General features: G+C 42.9%; 1 protein-coding gene across 1 annotated transcript in view; it reads right to left on the bottom strand.

The window, feature by feature from the left end:
• CC2D2B (coiled-coil and C2 domain containing 2B) overlaps positions 1 to 24,329 on the bottom strand; it is a 112,829-nt gene that overhangs the window by 8,824 nt on the left and 79,676 nt on the right. Inside the window, exons 22-30 of the mRNA XM_059730334.1 lie at positions 19,703 to 19,793; positions 17,848 to 17,957; positions 16,857 to 16,953; positions 10,138 to 10,236; positions 7,500 to 7,682; positions 7,127 to 7,330; positions 6,768 to 6,857; positions 6,193 to 6,306; positions 5,216 to 5,350 (exon numbers count right to left, since the gene is read on the bottom strand). Coding sequence (XP_059586317.1) covers positions 5,216 to 5,350; positions 6,193 to 6,306; positions 6,768 to 6,857; positions 7,127 to 7,330; positions 7,500 to 7,682; positions 10,138 to 10,236; positions 16,857 to 16,953; positions 17,848 to 17,957; positions 19,703 to 19,793 — 1,123 coding nt within the window. The remainder of the gene's footprint in view (positions 1 to 5,215; positions 5,351 to 6,192; positions 6,307 to 6,767; positions 6,858 to 7,126; positions 7,331 to 7,499; positions 7,683 to 10,137; positions 10,237 to 16,856; positions 16,954 to 17,847; positions 17,958 to 19,702; positions 19,794 to 24,329) is intronic.

The following is a 24,329-nucleotide window of genomic DNA, read 5'->3' as shown; positions in this document are numbered from 1 at the left end:
CTCGGCAGTGAACCCAGAAGTGGACTGGAAGTATTTCTGGTCCATTTCTGGGTCTGCCAGGGAGTGCGCAGGGCCCCCCCCTCCCCCCACCCTGTGCACCCCTGCAGCTCGGTTATTGGCTGCGGGGGGACCCCAGGTACCCCCACAGACCCAGGAGGCACCAGGCACTGAGCCGAAGGAACACCGGGGGGGGGGGCCATGCTTTCCCCAGTGGACCAGAAGTGCTTCCACTTCTGGGTCTGCTGCCGAGCGTGCTGGGGAGCCCCCCGCAATTCTGTGGGACACTCCATGTGCCCAGGCATTGCAGCATTCACGAGTCATCTCTACCTAGAAGTATGTAGAAAAAACATTTAAAGCCGTGTCCATGTCCAAATTGCTGAATCTTTCCAAATCTCTCTGAATTGATTCGGAGGGTTCTGATTTGATTCAGAAAGATTAAAGGGTCCTCTGATTCAATTTGGATTTGGAGATTCAGCCACCAAATTGAGCCAAATCTCTGCCAAATCAAATCAGGAACCGAAGCTTTGCACAACCCTAATAAATACACATGTACATATACACACACACAATATCTGAATGATTACCCAACAAAAATACAGTAGTAATTAATCAATTATTTCAAATTAACAGATAGATTGTACAGTATAGATCATTTTATGTTAACTCCACCCAATTTGCTGCTAAAACTGTTTTCTTAACTACCAATTAATATTTCTCTTTAAGACATTAGGAACTCCTTGTGGAAAAATGTTTTTGTTTCTCACTGAAGTCAAGATTCAAAACAATACAGAATGAAACATATACTTGAAGGGTTCTGGTGTATAGACTTGAGATGCTTCGAATACTTAAAATGAAATAAAATTAATGTTAAAGCACCTTCACTCAATCAACATGTATTTAGAGGTCACTTTATTATTATAATAAGAGACTTGCTTTAACACTGTAAGATATATCAATAAAACATTGTCCAACTGATCGCTGTCTCTGTCTCTGTCTCTCTTTCTTTATAGTGGTCTTTTGTTTTACTTGTGGAGGAACATGGATTTGCGGGTATTTTAGAGAATGACTTTGGGATTTTTTTTATCAGGGATTTTTCAGTTTTCCAATAGGGAACACCAGAATTCCTGCTAGGGAGGCCAGTGGCAGGACCGGCCTGCTCAGAGCTGGCACCTTGGACCCAGCTGGCTGTGGCTGACCTCCTGGACAAATGGAGCCAGGAGGACATGCTTTGACAGTTCAAAGCAGGCCACCACACACAGAACCTCTTCAGGTGAACCACCTCACCTGCTGCCCAGATGGCCAGGTAGGAGGCACAAATAGCAGTAGTGCCACACAAAGGCCAAACCTGCAACTGCAGTCCACTGGCAGCTGGCCCAGAGGGGCAGATGCTTCTACTGGTTCTGCAGTCCCCATCCAAGTCTGGCAGGTGCAAAGCAGGTCACAGCCAGGCAGCAGCCCCCACTGCCAGACTGCTGCATTGGGTAGAGGGTGCAGGGAACTCTCAGGGCTGCTTCAGCAGTCCAGCTGACACAAGGGGTAGTGTCCCCAGGTACCAATTGGCTGGGCCTCAGAAGCTCCTGAGAGCTAGTAGCCCTGAGCTACTTGCCAGGGTGGCTTTTTATACTGCTGAGGCCAGGACAGGTCAGCTTTTTATACTGCTGGGGACAGCACAGGTGCTGGCCCTGGGCTCTGCTGCCCCTGGCTGAAGATCCAGGAGGAGCCAGGCAGGATTATTTTGCCCCAAGTGGCATAATTTGCTCCACAACAAAGTGCATGTCCAAGCACGTGCGCTGAAGCAAAAAGCCTCGGCTCAAATTTGCACCACTTCTATTTGAGCTGCTTCAAGTGCATGTGCTTGCATGTGTGGACGTGCCCTATGAGTTTATGCCCATTGGTCCTCATCCTCCCTTGAGATGCCTTCTTGAAGAATTGCTCTCCAAGTTCTTGGTGCTCACCCCTGGTGTACTTATAGGCGGCTATCAAGTTGCCGCTCAGCTTTCTCTTACTCAAACTAAACAGACCCAGTTCCCAGAGTCTCTCCTCATAGAGCCCATCTTCCATACCCTTGACCATAGTGTGGCCCTTCTTTGCACCCTCTTGAGCTTATCCACATCCTTCTTGAAGTGCAGTGCCCATAACTGGACACAGTACTCCAGCTGAGGTCTCACCAATGCCAAATAGAGAGGGAGGAGCACCTCCTTGGATCTATTGGCCACACATTGGCTGATGCATGACAGAGTTCTGTTTACCCTTCTGGCAACCTCATCACACTGTTGACTCATATTCATCTTCCAGTCAATCATGACCTCAGGTCTTGTTCAGATGCTGTTCCAACCAATGGACTACCACCCGTCATATAGTTATGGTGAGGGTTCTTTCTATCCAGATGAAGGACTTTGCACTTCTCATTGTTAAACCTCATTGATTTCATTCCACCCATGAATCCAGTCTGTCAAGGTCATCCTGAATCTTTGCCTTGTCCTCTGGTATGCCTGGGTTTCCCCATAGCTTGGTATCATCTGTGGACTTAATCATTGAGCTTGCCACCCCCACATCCAAGTTATTAATAAATATATTAAAGAGCACAGGTCCAAGCACCAATCCCTGGGGGATACCACTGGAGATGGGCCTCCAGGATGAGGCCATCCCATCGATTACAATTCTCTGGGAGTGGCCTCTAAACCAGTTGTCCACCCACCTCACTGTAGACTGGTCCAGCCCAGTACCCTCCAGTTTGATTGAGAGAATCTCATTGGAAATGGAGTCATAGTCTTTACTGAAATCTAAGTAAATGATGTCAATCTCATGTCACTCATCCAGATGGCCAGTTACTTGGTTGTGGAAGGACACTAGGTTAGCCAGTCATGATCTACCCTCAAAAAAGGCATGTTGGTTGCTTTGCAACACCCCATACAGTTGCCAGCTTGTGATTGATGGCCTCCTTAACACATTTTTCAAATATTTTACCCAGGACTGAAGTCAGGCTGACAGGTCTGTAGTTTGCTGGGTCATCCCTCTTCCCTGTCTTAAAGGTGGGCACCACATTGGCCCTCTTCCTGTTGTCGGGGAGCACTTCTGAATTCAACAATTCTTCAAACAGCTTGGCCAGTGGTGCTGCTATCAGTTCAGCCAGTTCTTTCAGGACTCTCGGGTGCAGGTCATCTGGCCCAGCAGACTTGAAAGCATACAGGTGTTGTAGGAGATCCCTCACCTGTTCAGGACTGATTTCATGTAATCTGCTGTCTTCTCCTCATTCCCCGGGCCTGTGGTCAGGCAAACAGCTCCTGTTTGTTTTCAGGAATACTGACGCGAAGTATGTATTTAGGAGTTCTGCCTTTTCCTGGGAGTCAACTGTGGGCTGCCCCTGAGCATTCAGTAGGGGGCCAACAGTGGACCCCAATTTTTTCTTGCTTCCTATGCATCTGTAAAATGACTTTTTGTTGTCTTTTATGCTGGTTGCCAGCTTGATTTCCATGCCTGCCTTAGCTGTCCTTGTCTTGTTTCTGCAGTCCCTGGTGATATAGACATATTCCTCTCTGGTAGCTGATCCATTACTTATATGCTTCTTCTTTCTTTTTCAATAGCACCCTAATAACCTTGTTGAGCCAAGTGGGTCTCTTGGTTCTTTTCCTGCTTTTCATCCATGTGGGGATGGCCTGTTTTTCAGCTGTGAGAACTGCCTCCTTAAGGAAGCACCACTGTTCTTGGACTCCCAAATCCTTCAGCTGCTGGTCGCAGAGGTCCTCTTCTACTAGCCTCTTGAGCCTGCCAAAATCTGCCTTCCTGAAATCTAGAACTTCTGTTCTGCTGACTGGTTTCCCAGTCTTACGGTGGATGGCGAATCTTATCAGGTTGTGATCACTGTGGCCCAGAGTACCACCATTTCTCAGGTTGCCTATGATGTCCTTCCCCTCGGTCAGCACCAAATCCAGAGTGGCCTTCCACAACCTGCGTCAGAAACAAACCGTCTATTGTTGCCAAAAAATTGGCTGACCTGCTGAAAGTGGCCAAGTGGTCCTCCCAACAGATGTCAGGGTAGCTGAAGTCATCCATGACAATCATGTTTCTAGTGCAAACTGCCTCACTCAGCTTGGTGCACTTAATGCCAGAGAATGCCTGATTGCACTCCTCCTCCTGGGAGAAAGACCTGTAGTAGACACCCACGATGAGGTCTCCTTCTCCTGGTTCCCCCTTGTATCCTGACCCAAAGGGTCTCAAGGGACCCTTTCTTGCTGTCAAATGTGACCTTCAGGGACGGGTACTGCTCTTTCCCACCAAGATCTGGTCCTAACTGAAGAAAAACTTCCATTGGGAACTTTGAAAACTTTTAACTCTTGAGGCTGATAACAAATCTTGCAAGATCTCACGATGCGCAAGATTACAGCACTCCGCTTGCAGGGACCAGCTACCAGCCTGTCCCACTGGAGAAGGGGGCCAGTAAGTACCCCCCCCCCTTCCCCAAACTCTTGCACTAACTCGCACACACCAGGCCCAGAGCGCACCTGTTTGCATGGCTCTGGTCACACAGTTCCCTGGGGGCTGGGCTAAGTAGGAGCCAGGGGGACAAGCATAACCCTCCTCAGCTCTGCTCAGCTTCCCCCTCTAGCTAGAACCCACCCATCATGGACCCCACTTACCTCCCAGCTCCACACTGTGGGTCAAGTTGGCATCCACTGGAGGGGTCCACCGGAGGTCTTCACTCTTAGAGGTGCAACAGGCTCCCACCAAAAACTGGTCCCATTTCTCTCTCTCTCATATGAATATCTTTAATTTTTTATTCTTTGTCAATTCTTTGTCAAGTTTATGCTATTCTACTTGATCCCTTGAAACAGGTCTGTTCAACTTTTGAATCACCAGGAGCTGTACACAGGCCTCTTGGGCCACACAGACTCTCCAGGACCCCTGCCACAGCTCACTATGACCACACAGGCTGTACAAACTTCTCTAGTCTCCCTACCACTTGGGTCATGACATCTCATGCCATGGGTGAGACAGTAAGCAGAAGCTGGAGGAGTGGAAGGGAACCCAGAGACCCCAGTAAGCACCCAAAGGAGTAGTGGCAGAAGCAGCAGCCAGGTTGGAAGCTGTGGACTACAAGTTAACCTTTCAACTCACAGGCCATGAGTTGGACAGTTCTGTCTTAAAATACTGCTTCACACTTTGCCTATACATAATTTGAAACCATTCTTGGCTTTTTTTTTTCAAACATACTTACATTTTCCCAATCAAATAAGCAGTCAACGCTCTGTAAGGGACAAAATGCATCAAATGGTTTGTAACACTGTCCATTCAGGGGATTCCAAAGGAAATATTCTCCATTTTCCAGGGTCAAGACATATGCCACTTTTCCCTGGATCAACAAAGAGCAAATATCATCAAATAGACAAAACACCAAGGAAGAAAGTAAGATAAGCTAATGTTCCATTTTTTTACTCATTTGCAATGCAACTATGAAGTTTTGTTAAAGATGCCCCTTCTTTGTAGTAAAAAGAACTAATTTTACAATTAGTTCCTTTTTCTTATGTGAAAGTTACAGGAGTGCAATTTTCTATTTACTGATAGAACAGGTGCAGCATAGGTAAGGGCTGCCTCATGAATATTCCTTTACCTTGTAAAAAGAAGGCATATTTTGAATATAACTTATTCACAAGGATATTAATTTTCATTTCAAATATGAATAAAGTGACTGAATTAGATTGAAATAATGAACCTGCTGAATTTAAACTGGAGTTGAGTAGAGAAACCACAAGGGATACAGAAAATAAAAAATGCAAGAGAAGAAAATGGGGTTTTTACTTACCTTACCTTCATCAAATAAAAATATGGGGAAATACAGTAGAACTAAAAGGCAATACATTTAAAATTGGTGGTATAAACACTTTTACTAACATCTTTAACCTGAGGGACTCACTGAAGGAAAGTGGTTAGTAGGACTTTCAAAAGATTAAAGAATTAAGGAAGAAATATCCCTCGAGGCATATTATTCACTATGTCCATAATGAGACTTCTCGTTACCTTCCTTTTATCAACTGGTACTAGCCTCTCTAGAAGACAGGATGCTGGACTAAATGCCTTAGACAAAATAGTCTGATATGACAAATGTGTATTTTAGTCGAACACATTATATAGTTTATGTTGTTGCAAGGGATGAAATCAACAAATATGTAAGCCCTTCTTAAACAGTGCACTTACTTCTAACAAAGATGTTCCCAACAGAACCCATGCTTTTTTGTCAAAATATAGGAAGTAGTTACACAGAAGTACTGCAAGTTCTTCTTTATTTCCAGCAGCTAAACTGATGCAGTGCTAAAAGGAAATGGTAAAAAAATGTGTTTATCAGAAATCCTATGTTGTCAACTCCTTATAGTTAGAGAGTATAGTGTAGAAACTAAGAGGACTGCTGTATTGCTGGGGAAATAGGAACTCACAGTTAGGCACAGGTCCCTCTGTAAAATAAAGCATCTTTTCTCCAAGGATACCTGGGAATCTGCACATTTTGGAGATGATACTCCTGCTGCCTCTAAACTTAAGATCACTTTATTACAAAACCTGAATGATTCAAATTAAGTTTCCTAGCACAGGAACTCATTTTCCTAGAGATGGGCTTGACTAAGGACCTGTGTGGTCTGTATCTGGCAAGCATTCAAGATATATCTATTTGCTCTGTAAGTCAAAATCTTTTTCCAGCAAAATTTTTAATACAGTTAAAAATGATTACTTCAACCACCTATTAACTCATCTGCATCTATTTATTATACAATTATTACCTCAGAGGTCACCCAAATATCAACATCATCATTTCCATCAACAGTATCTGATATACAAGGAATTAAAGATACAAATCGAGAAATAAGGTCCTGTAAATAAAATGACAGCATATGTAAATATCAGATCATGTATTTTATAAATAGCATTTGAGTGAATATCAGTTTTATTTCTTTAAATATGTAAAACTACAGTTAATGTAACTTTTTATCATATTTATTAAATTGGTGCTTCTTGACAGCATGAGCTTCGATACCAGAAAAAATGTCAATTATAGTAATTCTGGATTGAATGTCATTAATTAATTTCAGCAATTCAGAAAGTTCTTATAGTATGATAAAAAGTAAAAACTCCTACTTACAAAAGTTGCATTAGGATCATCAGGATATATATCCAGTAGTAGTTGTGGTGGATTTAATGACTTTATATATTTTGTTACTAAAACATTTCTTCCTTCGCTGTCAAAAACAGAAGTTATTATTCTTCTCTTTGGAAATTTTGCCTTGCAACTTTTTTTAAAAATATATGCTCTTTGCAGAAGTGTTTCATCTTCATGATCTAAAAACTAGAATCATAGTTACAGTTACAGTCATACTATTTCTAATTTCAAGGCAGAATATAGAGGAAAACAATCAATAATAAGCAAAAGACAATTTGCTTTAAGAAATAAATTTACCCTGTTTACAGTTCTTAATTTGGATATGCATATTCATTAGCTAAGTATAACTTCCAACCTTATCAGATTCTGAATCTTTTTCAACAGATGATAACTGAGGTTCAATTGTAGCAAAGATGGTTAAAAAGGTGTATTCTTTTAAGTTCTGTCCACAACTCTCTTCTTTAGGAGATACATATGTCTTACTCCAAGTGTATCCAAGCAAAACTGGTGGCATATTTACTGGAAACGTCCCACAGATCTGTGAACATAACTAGGTTATTATATTAGGGAAAGCATAAGTACATCACATTAAATAACATGAGACACATTATTTTAAAATATAAAACCTCAAATGATCCAAATTCTATCAAATGCACTGAAAGGAGATTATAATTTTTATGTCTTCCTTTCAGGGATTCCACTCAAGAGCTTTTGGATAAGAACATCACTCCTTAAGTTTTAAACAGAAGAAACATCTGGGAGTTTATCTAGGAAGACATATGATGTGGCAAATTAAAAAATGCAAATGTCTTTACGTGGGGAGACAGTTTTATACCATAAATATAGACTTCAGTCCCAGAAAATGTATATGAGGAAAACACAAGATGATCACATTTACATTAATAGGGACAATGCTTAAAATCAAAGGGCTCCTATACACATTCAGGGAGGCTGCTCCGAAGCTCTGTAATTAGTGTGTCAGAGCAGACTCCAGACATGTGTATCAGCATCCCCACACTGAAAAATGGAAGCAGGGTGCTTTAACTAAAGCTCTTTCAATGAGTTTTAGTTCAAAGCACCACACCAGCCTTTTTTCAGCATGGGAATGCTGATATGCATGACGCTCCAGGTGCTTTTAATTAGCGTGGCTCTCTGAGCTGCATTAAAGTGCTCCCTCGCCTCCCAGAGTACATCTATAAATGCCCTAAGGGGTGTCTACATGCACATTAATGCACTTCAGTTAATGTGCATTCAATCTAGTACCTCCATTGTGAAGTCCTAGGAAAATGTGCATTAGCCTGTGCTAATGCGCATTAACTAAATAGTACAGTTTTTAAGTGACACTTACTGTGCATTAGCCTATTTTAACACACACTAACTAAAAAGCATGGAGCACTTACACATATGTGGGGAGCCTGCTCCAATATGCTGGAAATCCAGCACATCAGAGCAGACTCTATTAATTGAGTCTACCAAAGCATGTAAACTGATGCGCCATGGCAGCCTCATGTGTCACATACAACAGTAGCACAGTGTACCTCCATGCTGAGAAAATGACAGCGGTGCGCTTTGAGCTAAGACACATTCGATGCGCTTTAGTTCAAAGTGCAATGCCGTCATACTTTCAGCATAGAGGCGCAGTGTGCTGCTGGTACATGTGATGTGCAGGCACTTTTAATTAGCACAGCTTGCCAATTAAAAGTGCCCAGCACTGCATTGGAAGCATGTGTAAAAATGCCCACCGTTTTTTTAGTGATACTTTAATACTTATTAAAATAGGTTACTGTTCATTAAAGCGCACATGTAGCTTCACCCTAAGGAGCTAACAAAATACAGAAGTAGGTAAAGAAACAGAAGTTGTGCAGTAAATTTGGAATTGTTTTATTTAAACTAACAAGGAGTAGTTCAACACATGTTATCAATTAGATGTGATTTCTACATATTTAGTCTACAAATATACTGCTTGTTGGATGTGGAACCTGTTTCCACAAGTAAAGGACTTCAGTGATGGTCAAAGAAAGGAGGCCAGAGTCAGCAAAACGGTGAAAATATCTAAGAGCCATGTAATTTCTGTATAAGTATGTGGTTATGAAACTATAAACTACAGCAATTGGCTCCCAGCATCTGTATCTTCAGTGGCTTAGGGGTAAGTAACTCAAGTGTTTTGTGCAGGCCAGGATCAGATTGTTCCTCTGCCTGATTACAGTTTCTCTTTTCTTGATCACTAGCTTGGCATTTTCCCATAGTTCTTCCACGCTACAGTGAAGGTCATTTTTCTCCTCCTTCCCCCTATCTCAAAAGCAAAGTCTGGAGCTTGAATATAATAAAATTATTAGTCTGGCTGAGCTGTCCATTTTTCTTGGAATTGTGTATGACCATGGGCAACTGGTGCCAGTCAGCAACCAGGGGAGGGGGATCCCCCAGTGGCCGATCTCACTGACTGGGGAGGGGCCCCGTGGCCAATCGCCCTCACCAAAAAGTGGCCACGCTACTTCCAGAAGTGGCCACTTTTGCTGGTGGCCCTGCTCCCCGGCCAGCACTCGCAGGGGGGCACCGGCGCTCCCACCTGCCCACCAGCCAAACAGGCAGCGGCCTGACAGGGGGTACACCGGCGCTCTGACAGGGTGCATGTGCACCCCATGCACCCCCTACATGTTGCTACTGTGTGTAACTGATAAACCCCTCAATGAAGCTCCTGTCAGCCATCTACTTCCATTCACATCAGGGAAAAACTAGTAGAATTTTATATGTAAGTAGAATCTTTATATCAGCTTACTTAACTTTGCAGGGAAAATGATCAATGCTTAAGAACAAATGATGAAACATACAGGAGTTACCATAACAATAAGAATCATTCATAATCCTACATGAAGACCATATTACTGACAGTGTTAAAATGTTTATAAAAAGCCTTGTTTTTATTTACATCAAATACTATTAGGTGGTTCAGTTAATACCACAAAAAATTTTTAAATGTTATATTACAATGTTACCTTTGATTGTTCCAGAAGAGCAGAGAAAGGAAAACTAACTGATCCTAGCCAATTTTTTCTTATGTAAAAGTGACTACTGCAACCCTTATGACAGGTATCCTGTTGAAACAGATAGTTTAGGCTGGCTTTCATTCTTTAAATATTATGCATCTACATATATTTTGGCTGAAACAGATTACTCAAGCCTTTGAAAGTTTACTGCAACATATCTTATTTTAAGTTGTTGATGTTTTAACAAAAATTAAATCAATGGCAAGATTTTTTTCCTGTTAAAAAGACTCAACAAGGGTAGCAGCTACATGAGACACTTTACTCTTCAGTAGAGCTAATTACTGTGCAGTAAATGTCCACATCTACAAGTGCAGACACTTACTGCACAGTAATTGGCTCTAATTGAAAGTAAATGTGCTACCTGTAAATGCAAATAGCAAATTTACTCGAAATTACTTACTGCGCAGTAGCATACATGTAGATGTCTGACTGGGAGTAAATGTGCTCCTAGTCAGCTGGGCAGCAGGGCGTGGGAAACTGCTCCTTGCCCTGAGGAGCTGCCTGCTGCTGGGGCAGGCTCCACTACCAGAGCCTGGGTGGGGGCAATGTTCCCCTGTCATGGCAGCAGGGAGCTCCAAGCCCCTGTTCTGTAATTGCAGGGCCAACACTAGATTCTTCATATGGATTTATTGATTTATCACATTTACTGATTTATCAAATAGAAGGATCTCCCAGCACCAGCCCTGTGCCAGCTCTCTTCTCTCCCAGACCTGTCACTGGGAGAGAAGGATCTCTCACCCTGGGTCCTGTGACTGCAGGGCTGGTGCTGGTATGGAAGTATCTCCCAGTCCAGATCCTGCAATCATAGAGTGGGGGCTGGGAGCTGCCTGCTGCTGGGGCAGGGGGACATTGTCCCTGCCCAGGTTCCAGTGGCAGAGCCCACCCTGGCAGCAGGCAGCTTCTAGGGTCAGGGAGCAAAGTCCCAGCCCCTGTCAGGAGACAGCTGTCTTCTGAGCTAGTACCCAGGGGGAGCCTAGAGCAGGGTCCTATTGCAGGGTCCTATTTCAGAGCTACAGGGGGTGAGAGCAGTCTGCTACTATATGAGTGGTGCTGCCAGTATGACCTGTGCCACAGTACATGGGAACTCCAAGCCCCGGTGTGTTGGCTTTTCAGACTGGACAATTTTACCCTCAGCGTGTCCCACTCATGAAGTCTGACCCTCTCGCTGCCTGCCATGCCTTGATCTTGAAAACTGTTGGGAGGGTTCCTGGTCATTAATTATAGTGTGTACTGCTCACACACAAAGGTGATATACGGGGCTCCACCTCCCTTCACATGCCTTCTACATGCCAATTGAAGATTATGCTGGTGTTTAATCTCCTTCTCACAGTGTAGTGTGCCCACGAGGCTGGCTCACTGGATGCAATCAATGTAAGCTTGGGAAAAATGATGTCAGCTCAGACTAGGGTTTAAGCCACCTGGGCTCCCACCTGATCGTTGGCTCATAAACAACTACCAAATAGGGAAACTCAAAAGAAAGGTCCATCCTTCATTATTCTTCAGGAAAATCAAATCACTCAATTCACTTTTTAGGCCATCACATAATAATTCTCAGTGAGCTCAAACAAAGGAGTTCCCAAGGCATGGGTTCCTAAATGAATCAGTCCATCCAATTAATTTGGCTGGTCAATCCACCAGCAATAATTAACTCAATCAAAGAGGCATCCATAATTGACTGTTCATTAAAGAAATCAATTAGCCCAATTAATTTTATCAGAAATGAATAAATTATGCCAGATTTTATCAAAATATATTAATTAGTCCAATTAATTTCATTGACTAATCAAGCACCCTTAATTCACTCCAGGGTTAGGTACACTTTGGGACCATCACTGCTCGCCAGCTCCATCAGCTCCTAATCAAAAATGCTGAATCTTCTCTCACTGCATCTGACTCAGTGAGAGGGTCCCAAGACTTCCTCTCCCTGCTGCCTCTCCCAGGGGCCTGGGTACCTGGTGCCGAATGTTCCTCTGAACTCCCTAGCTAAGGAAGTTCTCCCCTCATGATCTTGTTGGCATCTGACTTGCTCTCACTGTGGCACAGCTCCACACTATGCCTCCATCCCGCTCCCTTGCCACCTTCCGCCTGCAGCAGATGTCCGTTTATGCTGCCAGCCCTTGGGCAACCTCCAATGCAAAGCAAGCAGGAGCTCACAAAGTGGGGCTCTCGCGTCCTGTCAGTCAGCCACTGCTACCATCCCTGCAGCAGTGCATGAGAACTCTCCAGCCCCTTCCAGGCTTCCCTGCTTTACCCAGGTGCTGCGAGGGGAATTTCCAGAGGCCCTTATTCCTGGGTTCACCTTTGGTGAGTATCCCCTGCTTCCACATGCTAGGAGCAGCAAATGTAAACTGTTCTCGGATTATTTGCATGTGTAGATGTGCCCAAGGTGTTCAATGAACCTATGAATTGCTCATATAAAATAGAATGTGATAACTCAATAAATCCATATGTTCACAAAATTAAACACTTTCATAATAAAATCCAGAAGATTTTTTTAAATTTACCCATTATTTATGAATCTAGATGTCTCCTGAGTTCAACCCCCAGCTACAACCAGTTTATGCTCAGCTGTGCCACAGCTGAGGAGAGGAATTATGGCCTTTGCACACTTTTCTTCTCCCTCAATGCCACGACCAAATTGGCATACCCCATAACACAGAGAAGCCAAAGATAACAGCATTTCCCTGGGGACTTCTATACCAAATGAGGGTCTGACAAAGTGCTGTGTACATTGCTTCATTCTAGTCTTCCCAACCTTCCCCATTCTACACACCCCTGACATTTTACCACCTGAGGATTTCCTTTTTATCATTTTCAGTTTGAATAGATCTGAGTATAGAAATATGGAAAATTATGAAGGTCTTGATGGGAGTTTCAGTTTAGTGTACAGAAAGAAAAGATCAGAACTTAAAACATTTAAAAATGAAGACGTGGTAAGATCTATGATACTCTTCTCTGCTTGTTCCTATACCCTTATGCCTCTTTCTCTCAGCATTTAACACCCTCCAGTATTTCATTCATAACGTAAAAATATTAAATAGGCAAGTAGATGACTTAGCTAATTTTTTATTTTAAAAAATCCTCAGAGTATTAAGTTTTACAAATCCATAGCTCAATGAGACCCCAATCTGCAAATAAATCCTCTAGTGGAAATGTTGGTACTGCATGTGGATGCAGTGACTATACTGGTATAACTATTTACAGGAATCGGTCTTAAATTATATTGTGAATGAAGTAACAAGCTGACAGCTGGTAATGTGATAATTTTGTTCATGTTATAATTATACATGGCTCATCATCAGAAGTTTTCTTATTAGCAGTTTGATTCAGGATGATAAAAGTATCTATAATGTTTCATAGGTTCATAGATGTAAGGCTGGAAGGGACCCTGGAAGATCATGGGATCCAGCCCCCTGCACCAAGCAGGAAAGATAACTGGGGGTCAGGTGACCCCAACAAGGTGACTGTCTAGTCTCCTCTTAAAGATTTCCAGGGTAGGTGATTGCACCACCTCTGGAGGGAGCTTATTCCACAGTCTGGACACCCTGATTGTGAAAAAGTTTTTCCTAATGTTGAGCCTGAATCAGTCTTCCAGCAGTTTGTAGCCATTACTCCTAGTTTTCCTGGTGCCACCAGTGCCCTGATGAACAGTTGCTCACTGAGACCTTGATGTAATCCCCTAGTGTAGCAGTAAGCTGCTACCAGGTCCCCTCTCAGCCTTCTTTTCTTCAGTCTGAAGAGTCCCAGATCCCTCCGCTTTTCCTCGTATGGCTTGCTGTGTAAGACTGATCATACAGGTGACTTCTTTGGACTCTCTCAAGCTTATCCATGTCCTTGTTCAAGTGTGGTGCCCAAAACTGGATGCAGTACTCCAGCTGCATTCTCACCAGCGCTGAGTAAGAATCACCTCCTTGGTTTTGCTGGAGATGCATCGATTGATGTATGCCAGAGTATTATTTGCCCTACTAGCTACAGCATTGCACTGCCGGCTCATTTTTATACTGTGGTCTGTTATTACCCCCAGGTCCCTTTCATTCATGGTGCTAGTCAGTTTGGTGCTGCCAAGTCAGTAGGTGTATTGGGGGTGCTAGTCCTGAGGTGGTGCATTTTACATTTCTTGACATTGAACTTCATCAGGTTTCAATCTGCCCAACTTGCTAGCCTGTCTAGGTCTGCCTGTATCTGTAGCCTATCTTCAAGTGTGACCATGCTTCCCCATAACTTGGTGTCATCCACAAAATTGGCCAGTGAGCTCTTCACCTCCACATCCAAATTGTTAATAAAGATGTTGAAAAGTACTGGACAAAGCACTGACCCCACCAGGACACCACTGCCCACTTCTTGCCAGAATGGCACAGATCCATTCACTACGACTGTCTGGGTCCTATCCTGCAGCCAGTTTCTCACCCACCTGACTGTCTCAAAGTTAAGCCTGCAATCCTCCAATTTTCTTTCAAGGACATTGTGGGATACTAGATCAAAGGCCTTTTGGAAGTCATGGTATACAATGTCAACCTACTCTCTCATGTCCAGGTGGCGAGTTACCTGGCCATAGAAGGAGATGAAGTTTGTAAGGCAAGACCTGCCTGCAAGAAATGTGTGCTGGCTGTCATTCAGAATCTTACTTTCTGCAGGCTTATCGCAGACAGACTCCTTGATGAACTTTTCTAGGATCTTCCCTAGGATGGAAGTTAGGCTGATTGGCCTAACTGACAATGGTTGGAATAATGCACTGGGTCAATACTCAGGAAATGGCTTAAAGAATTTTACTGTGGTGATGATGATGAAGATGCTGACGACAATGATGATAAACTATTGGTAACTGCATTAAAGCCAGATTCAGCTTCTTATCAATATTTGTTTATATCTGTTGTCTATACACAAGACAACTGTTGAAATCACAAGGCTTTATTCCTATCCTATACTGTATTGCTGAGAAACACACACAAATGTTATTATCCTCAAGGACAAAAGTAACAGAAAAGTTATGCAGAAGCAGGACATTCTATAGAATATCTCTATATGAAATAAACTGTAAAATATAATAATGTTTAAGGTACATCTATTCTGTTAGAATAAAAACTAAAGCAGACATCTCATTACAAATTTTGGTATATGGCAACACAATGTATAACAATAAATCCATAATGAAACACTGAATATGTCACAATGAAAAAAATAATTTTGTAACTTAGGAAAACTGTAAAAGCTTCAGCAAAGAATGAAAATAATCATTCAAACTCAGAAAATCTGCCTTTCAGTCTGAGACTTAGGAAGCTAATCATTAAAGAGAGAATAAAAATATGACTAGATGACAGCGAAAAAAAGTCTACATGAAAAAAGATATCACATATTATGATACTAATGGACTTCTTAACCTAGAGGACACTGGCATAACAAAAGCTAATATGTAAATTTAGACAAATTTAAAGTGGAAATAAGATAGAACTTTTTAATATTTTAACAAGTTTTTCATCCACAATTATCTTCAACTAAGCAAAATATTTCACAGAATTACCTGCTTTCCATGAAAAAAAATGAATTTAATTTGAAAAACTGAACAATCAAAACCAGAAAAATAACACCTGTGAACAGAAACCTGATAATTTAGAAACGCTGTCACAGTGTCTTATAAATGCTATACATCAGGCTTGTCCACCATATGGCCCACGGGCTGCCGTGCGGCCCGCCAAGCCATTTTCTGAGGCCTGAGGTGCTGCGACAGGAAATGAAAGTAAACACTGTTTACTTTCATTCCCACCCCTTGTCCCTCCCCTAGCACTTCAGCAGCTTTCTAATGTGGGGGGTGGTCCTTTGGCCAGCCCACTGGGTGATAAAAAGTTAATGAGCTGGCCCCACATTCAAAAAGGTTGGAAATCCCTGCTATACATCAATTGCTTCCTGGTACCGTTCTCTTAGTTGGGGCAGGTTTTTCATGAGGCTGTATACCCAGGGCCTTAGATGACAGACTGGAGAAGCTCAGCGATAGGGTCTACAGAGTATTCTGGGGAATGTAATCTGGCCAGGTTGCCCAGAGAGGACAATTTCAAAACCTTGTGGCCAGATCACAGGACCCAATGCACCAGATCAGGGCCTGATCTGGCACATGGGTTCAGGACACAACCTAGCATATGTAGAGTTGGGTCTGGGGAGAGATCCTGATCTGGCACACTTGGGGCTGGGGCCATATGATGGATCATTCCCATGTAACAATCCTGCATTGAATAGGGCCCATGGACTAAAACACACGCGCCAGATCCAACCTGTAGACTGACCCTACACCACATCTGGTCTGCATCCCAGAAAGGTTGGACACCACTGTACAAATAGCATGAGAAACTACAGAAGTAGTTCTGAATCAAAATTTTCACAGGTTGGTAAAAAATATACATTTTGATTTGCATCAAATGCCAGTTTTTTGCAGAAAATCAAACTGTTTTCTCACAGCTCAAATCTAAACTGTCATAATGGCCACAATATTTCTGAATGGAATTTCTAAAATTCTAAGATGAAAGCTAAGTTTATTCAAAATTGGAAAAGCAATATTATAGAAATAGTTTATTCCAAATAAGAAAGACAAAAATTAAATGTGTTCATGTTTATAGTGATTTACACAGCATACAATAACTTGAGAAACAAAAGTCCGTTACTGTGTTTATGCTACTTACCTCATGTTTTTCCAAAATAACTTCATCAAAAATGTTGACACATATATTGTCTTTAATTTTAGACAGTCCTGAAAAACTGTAATCATGCCCTGGAGATCTGTAATTACAGACAGAATTTATTTTACTCACCTCTTTTCTTACAGATATTTTTATAATTAAAAATAATATAATTACTCTTTAATGTTCTTACAATATTAAAGAATCATGAACAATTTTAAAGAAATCAAACTACATCAGTATGCTAAAACAAAAGGTGAATATCATTCCAGTTTAACTCTACTGACTCTCGGGGATAAATTTAGCAAAAGCTATTTTATTTCATTATTATTTCAGTAGTCAAATAAATTAGGACAGAAACCCAGTTGCTGAGAACCAACATAGTTCCACTGATTTCTGTCCCTAATTTCCTAAACATTGTTAACCTCTCCATTCTTTCATATATTTCACAGCATCCAACAGTGAAAAACAGTTGGAAAATGTTTCAAGCCACATTTTTACCTCCCTAATTTTGGCTCCTAACTTCATGTCTACTCTAGATTATTCCAATTTGTAAAAATCATTATTGGCTAGTTATAGTCACAGAGAATAACCAGAATGGAGTGCATTGCATCCTCATCCCCTTCACCAGGCTACCTTCCTCGCTACAACACACCCCCTAAAAAGGGGAAAAGAGGCAAAAAATTGAGAGCTATTGTTCCAACTCATTTCAAATAGAATAAATGACAAGTGGACAGCAATAACTTTCCTTTATTTTCAAAACATGGCCTATGACAGGGTTGTCCTATTTCTTGACAAAGAGAAAACAAAGGTGCAGACAGAAATGCAGCTCCCAGCTGTAACTGAGAATGTTTTGCAGGAAGCTTTTTGAATTACAAGTTTGCTATTGGTTCCAGGGGGGAGGGGAATCTAGCTGCTGACTTCATACTTTTATTATAGAGCTCAACAACTATTTTGCTGTATTTTTTCATGTTGTAAAAGGGGAAAAACTTACATAAAATCCATTTGAAGTTCTTCATTCCAACATGGATGAGAACCATCGGCAGTGCTAGTCTGATAAACTGCATGCTGGAAAGAAACTTCTACAAAAGGATGGACAGTCATCTAAAACACAAAACATACCCTTTATTATATTTTAGTTCTATTTTATGTATTATTTCCAAACCATCTTCCAGCCTGTCCTGAAACTACTGCTATGTAGCAGATAGTAGTATAACGATACTGAAACTGAGGTGTGCTTATCTGCAATGCAAATCACAAGTTGGAAGATTTCTCAATAAAGCCAACTCCAAAGCCATGTTAGGCATAAATGTTAATCTCACTCGATTCATTCCCAACTTATTTTCTCTGTATATTGTTAAATGACAAATGATGTATCTCATCAAACACTGCTTGATTTGAAATGGTAGATTGTTTAGTACATATAATGATATTTATGCACTCATGAATTATAATCCATAAATCCAGAATTTGTTAGCTAGGAGTCCAACTCCTACAATTTATTTAAACTTCGAAAAAGGAGTTATTAGGGTTATGAAAGGCAGTCTCTCAGAAAAAGTAAATGTTCATCATCTTCTGTTTCCCAGAATTACTTTTAATTCTAGGGAAGAGAGAAAGAAATTGTAGTTATCCCATTTTTTCCCTAGAAGCCTCAATGAAAGAGATATAGGAGTTTAACAAGTTCTGCCTGGACACAGGGGAGCAGTTATCATAGGATGGCTCTCTTTCTCCTCTACTTCCTATGCAGGCTTTCTTAGCAACCAAGTAAAAGGAAAAGGACAAAAATTAACAAATAAAACACTATAATTCCATTTTTCTTCGCTCCATTTCAACACAGATTATCTGGTAACATGTATCTGGTATTTATGGGTGTCCATACATGTGTTCTGGAGTGAGGGGTCCTTTAATTAGAGCGGTTCTCAGAGCTGCTCTAATTTAAGCACCCACAGCATCACATATATTCAGTGTGCCTTGCTTCAAAATGGTGGCAGGTACACTTTAACTAAAGCTCATTCAACAAACTTTAGTTAAAGCACCCCAAATGCCATTTTGAAATCTGGGAGCACCAAATACACATCATGTAGAGACTGCCGGAGCACACTAATTAGCATGCTCCAGCAGACTCAATTAATCAAGTCTACTCCAAAATGTGCTAATTAGCATGCGTCGGAGCAGAGGTCTATCATATGTACAGGTGCTCTATGTTCCCCAAGAGTCGGTATGCCACCTAGCTGCAGCCAGAGCACAAGGCATTCCAATCATTCCTCCTCCTCCCAATACAATGCTTCTTAGCTGTACTGTACTAAAAGGAGCATAATTATCTATTGCTTCTTTGTGTTCACTTGGGGTTCACCCCATTTATGAAAAATTTCCAGGATGAGACTTGCAGATGGTTTCTGGTCCCTTTACAAAGGGCTCCAAAGGATCTGTTATGGCTGTGGACCCCTTTGAAATAACATGCTGTTTTAGGTTGGAAACCATGGATATACACCATCATAAAATAAATATTTTTAGGAATGCCAATAAAATACAATTTAACTACAAATAAAACACTGAAATCCCCCAAACAACACACATTTTGAATGAGCCTATGACAAAACAAAAGGTTGAAGATCTTTTTAACAACATATTCTTACATGTCTCAAGATTTTTTTCTAAATCAATGTATTTTTGTGGGATTCTTTAATAGCTACACAGTAGCCTATAAGGACTAAGAAGAAACAGTTATAGCAAAAAGAGCAAAACTCTTCCATCCTGCAATATTGTTTAAAAAATAATGTGAATACTTGTAGTGCCTTTTTAAAAACAGAATTCTAGGTTCTATTTTTTTAATTGAGTAATTAATTTACCTCACTTAGAGGGTCAGTTATATATGCTGATTTGCCTAATAGTAGATGTCTTCTATTCATTGCATGAGCTGGTGAGTAAACACCTGTTGGTCTTTAGATATAAAACAGGAGTCAATACAGATTTCAGCAAGATTTTCTGATTAATCTAATTGTGCAATTTTGCATAAATTGTGCTATTGTGCTACTTAATCTACATACTTGTGCTATTTCACTATTTACAGGTAACATAGATATTTATTATTCACAAATGTTATGCATGTATAAAGATCATCTAAAAAACCAGCAATACAAACTAAAACATATATCTCTAAATAAAGGAATGTTTGCTACTGCCTATTGATCCTGTATATCCTGGAAGCAATATCACAGGAGTGTGATATTGTGTGCATACAGGAGGCACACAAAGGACCTAATAACTCTAGCCCGACCATCAAAGGGAAAACACTCATTGCTGAAATAAGGCATAAGCTGTATGGCAGTATGGCTTTTGCTAGACCTGACCTAAAAATTGAACAAGTGCATACCAGCACAAGCAAGAATAACATTGAAACCATCACACTTAGCCTCAAGAACATCACATTAACATTTGTAGACAAACCATGATCTATTACTGTGACAGTGTTATTGCACATGCTCAGTTAAGTAAAGACCTGGAAGGTTCTAGCCCAGCTAACCTTTTGAACTGGAAGACATATTGACGCAATTTCTCCATTGTGAGCATGCACAATTGGCTGTTTATTACATAATAGATTTGGCAGGGGACAGGCAGGAGCGTTGGTGCCTCCCCTGCAAGCACCAGCCAATCGCTGTGATCACTGCAGCCACTTCTGAGAGTGGTTGCGGCCACTTCTGGGAGCGGCTGCAGCAATTGGCCGGCACTTGCTCCCAGAAACAGCTGCAACCACCCCCAGAAAATGCTAAAGCGATTGCAGCGATTGGCCACAGCAATTGGCTGTTGCAGGATTGCCCACTGGGGACCCCCCCAGTCCACAGAATCATCTGCAGCAGACCACCCCCCCCAGTCAGCAGGATTGGTCAGGGGGGGTGCATGTGCCCCCCGCCCCCGACTAAGGCAGCACCAGTCGCCCACATCAGTAGCTGACCACTATTTGTCAGTATTACAGCCATTAGGAGCATAAAGTATTGCCCACGCCTAGAAAAGGAATTGAGCCTACAAGGGTGAAGGAAATTTCTGGTACTATTCTGTAATTGACATTGTTCACTGTTGTTTGTTTGTTGGTATAGTTGTTATAATACTATAGTCTTCTGGTTTTAAATTTAAATCGAGTCTGTAGTGTTTTCTGAGCCCTTTGTAGTGCCAGGTTACAGCCAGGCTACAGGTTTAGACCTAGTGAGAGCAAGCCCCCACCCCTTTCATTTACTGTGCAGTTGTGTTATTTAGATTAATTAGCTCATTTGCTTATCCACCTTTACAGTCACGGTAAATATATTCATAGATTTCATAGACATTAGGGATGGAAGGGACCTTGGAAGATCATCAAGTCCAGCCCCCTGCCCGAAGGGCAGGAAGTCAGCTGGGGTCATAGGATCCCAGCAAGATAAGCATCCAATTTACTCTTGAAGGTGTTCAATGTAGGTGCTTGAACCACCTCCGATGGCAGGCTGTTCCAGACCTTGGGGTCTCAGACAGTAAAGAAATTCTTTCTTATGTCCAACCTGAAATGGTCTTGCAATGAACAAACGTTCCCCCAGATACTTGTGGTTACCCCTGATAAACTTTTAGGTGGCAATGAGATCACCCCTGAGCCTGCACTTTTCCAGGCTAAAGAGCCCCATAGCTCTCAGCCTGTTGTCATAAGGTCTGTTTTCCTGACCTCTGATCATGCACGTGGCTCTTCTCTGGACTCTCTCAAGCTTCTCCACATCCTTTTTGAATTGTGGAGACCAAAACTGCATCAGAGAGACCAACTGGAGGCTTCGGCAGTGGTGTCTCGAGGCAGGCTTCGGCTTCCTGGACAACGACCCGCACATTACAATGAGGGACATGCTCAGTTGGGGTGGGCTTTACCTGTCCCACAAAGGTAAGCGTGTATTTTCTTCTAGGTTGGTGGATCTCCTCCGGCGGGCTTTAAACTAGGCTCATCGGGGGGAGGGGAAGATGAGGGTGGGGGAAGCTGTGGACCACCAAACCATGTGGCACCCACAAGGACAGCCCAGCCTGAAGAAAGAGAACACTGGGAACCTGCAAGCCATGGGGCGGCCAGCACTACAGCACAGGTAAGCAACGAGAAGGTAAGAAATAAGAGGCCCCTTGGGACTCGTAGCTTCATAGATTCATAGATGTTAGGGTCGGAAGGGACCTCAATAGATCATCGAGTCCGACCCCCTGCATAAGCAGGAAAGAGTGCTGGGTCTAGATGACCCCAGCTAGATGCTCATCTAACTTCCTCTTGAAGACCCCCAGGGTAGGGGAGAGCACCACCTCCCTTGGGAGCCCGTTCCAGACCCTGGCCACTCGAACTGTGAAGAAGTTCTTCCTAATGTCCAATCTAAATCTGCTCTCTGCTAGCTTGTGGCCATTATTTCTTGTAACCCCCGGGGGCGCCTTGGTGAATAAATACTCACCAATACCCAATACTCACCAATACCCATTGGTATTGGAGCGGGGGGGCAGCAAAGGCACCAGTCACAGGGCTCAAGTGCCTATATACTAATGCTAGGAGCATGGGGAACAAGCAGGATGAACTAGCGCTCCTGCTTGCACAAAACACCTATGACTTAGTAGGGCTAACGGAAACCTGGTGGGATTCATCCCACAACTAAGTGGTACATATTGAGGGTTATAGATTGTACAGAAAGAACAGGGTAGGGAAAAAAGGGGGAGGGGTTGCTCTCTATGTCAATGAGCAATATACATCAACCCTCATCAAGACGGAATCAAAGGCTGAGGAAGTAGAAGGATTGTGGGTTAGGCTACATGGGGGGCAAGGAGAAAGGGATTTGGTGGTAGGGGTCTGCTACAGACCCCCACACCAAGGGGAAGAAATAGATTCGGGGCTGCTGAGGCAGCTCTCGGAGACCATAAAAGCTAAAGAGGCGGTAGTTATGGGGGACCTAAACTACCCAGACATCGGCTGGGAGACGCAGACAGCAAAGTCCCACCGTTCACGCAGGTTTCTAACCTGTGTACAGGACCTCCACCTGACACAGGAGGTACATGGTCCCACTAGGGGGAATGCCATACTGGATCTGGTATTGGCAACGGGGGATGACATGGTAGGGGACCTACAGATCAGTAGCCATCTCGGGGACAGTGATCACCTTATAATAGAATTCACCATAAGACGTCGAGTGGGTAAGGTAACTAGTAGGGTGAAAGTGCTAGACTTTAGGAAAGCTGATTTCAATGAACTCAGGCAATTAGTCAAGGACGCACTGCAGAGTAGGAGTTTTGAAGTGATGGGAGCCCAAGAAGGGTGGCTGTGCCTTAAGGAAACGATCCTTCGGGCACGATGCAAGACGATCCCGATGCGAGGAAAAAGAGGGAAAGGGGCCAGGAGGCTTCCTTGGCTGACCAGAGAAATCCAGGGCAGCTTAAGGGCCAGAAGGGGAGCACATAAAAAGTGGAAACAGGGAGGGATCACCAAAGGCGAATATACCTCCTCTGCTCGCGCTTGTAGGGAGGCAGTTAGATGGGTCAAAGCTACCATGGAGCTGAGGATGGCATCCCAAGTAAAGGACAACAAGAAATTGTTGTTTAGATATATAGGGAGTAAAAGGAAGGCCCAGGGAGGAATAGGACCCCTGCTAAATGGGCAGAAACAATTGGTGACGGACAGGGGGGACAAGGCTGAACTCCTCAACGAGTTCTTTGCCTCAGTGTTCCTAAGCGAGGGGCATGACAAGTCTCTCACTGGGGTTGTAGAGAGGCAGCAGCAAGGCGACAGACTACCATGCGTAGACCCTGAGATGGTGCAGAGTCATTTGGAAGAACTGGATGCCTTTAAGTCGGCGGGCCCGGATGAGCTCCATCCGAGGGTGCTGAAGGCACTGGCCGACATCATTGCAGAACCACTGGCAGGAATATTTGAATGCTCATGGTGCACGGGCAAAGTCCCGGAGGACTGGAAAAGGGCCAATGTGGTCCCCATTTTCAAGAAGGGGGGGAAGGAGGACCCGGGCAACTATAGGCCAGTCAGTCTCAACTCCACCCTTGGCAAAATCTTTGAAAAAATTATCAAAGCTCACATTTGCGAGAGCCCGGCAGGACAAATTATGCTGAGGAGAAACCAGCACGGGTTCGTAGCAGGCAGATCATGCCTGACTAATCTAGTCTCTTTTTATGACCAGGTTACGAAACGCCTGGACACAGGAGGAGGGGTGGATGTCGTATACTTAGACTTCAGGAAGGCCTTCGATACGGTATCCCACCCCATACTGGTGAACAAGTTAAGAGGCTCTGACTTGGATGACTACACAGTCCGGTGGGTGGCGAATTGGCTAGAGGGTCGCACCCAGAGAGCCGTGGTGGATGGGTTGGTTTTGACCTGGAAGGGTGTGGGCAGTGGGGTCCCGCAGGACTCGGTCCTTGGACCGATACTCTTCAATGTCTTCATCAGCGACTTGGACGAGGGAGTGAAATGTACTCTGTCCAAGTTTGCAGATG

The sequence above is a fragment of the Alligator mississippiensis genome, chromosome 6, assembly GCF_030867095.1.
Source record: "Alligator mississippiensis isolate rAllMis1 chromosome 6, rAllMis1, whole genome shotgun sequence".
NCBI classification, from domain to species: Eukaryota; Metazoa; Chordata; order Crocodylia; family Alligatoridae; genus Alligator; species Alligator mississippiensis.
The sequence above is the reverse complement of the archived record's forward strand: the minus strand, read 5'-3'. Positions and strand labels throughout refer to the sequence as shown.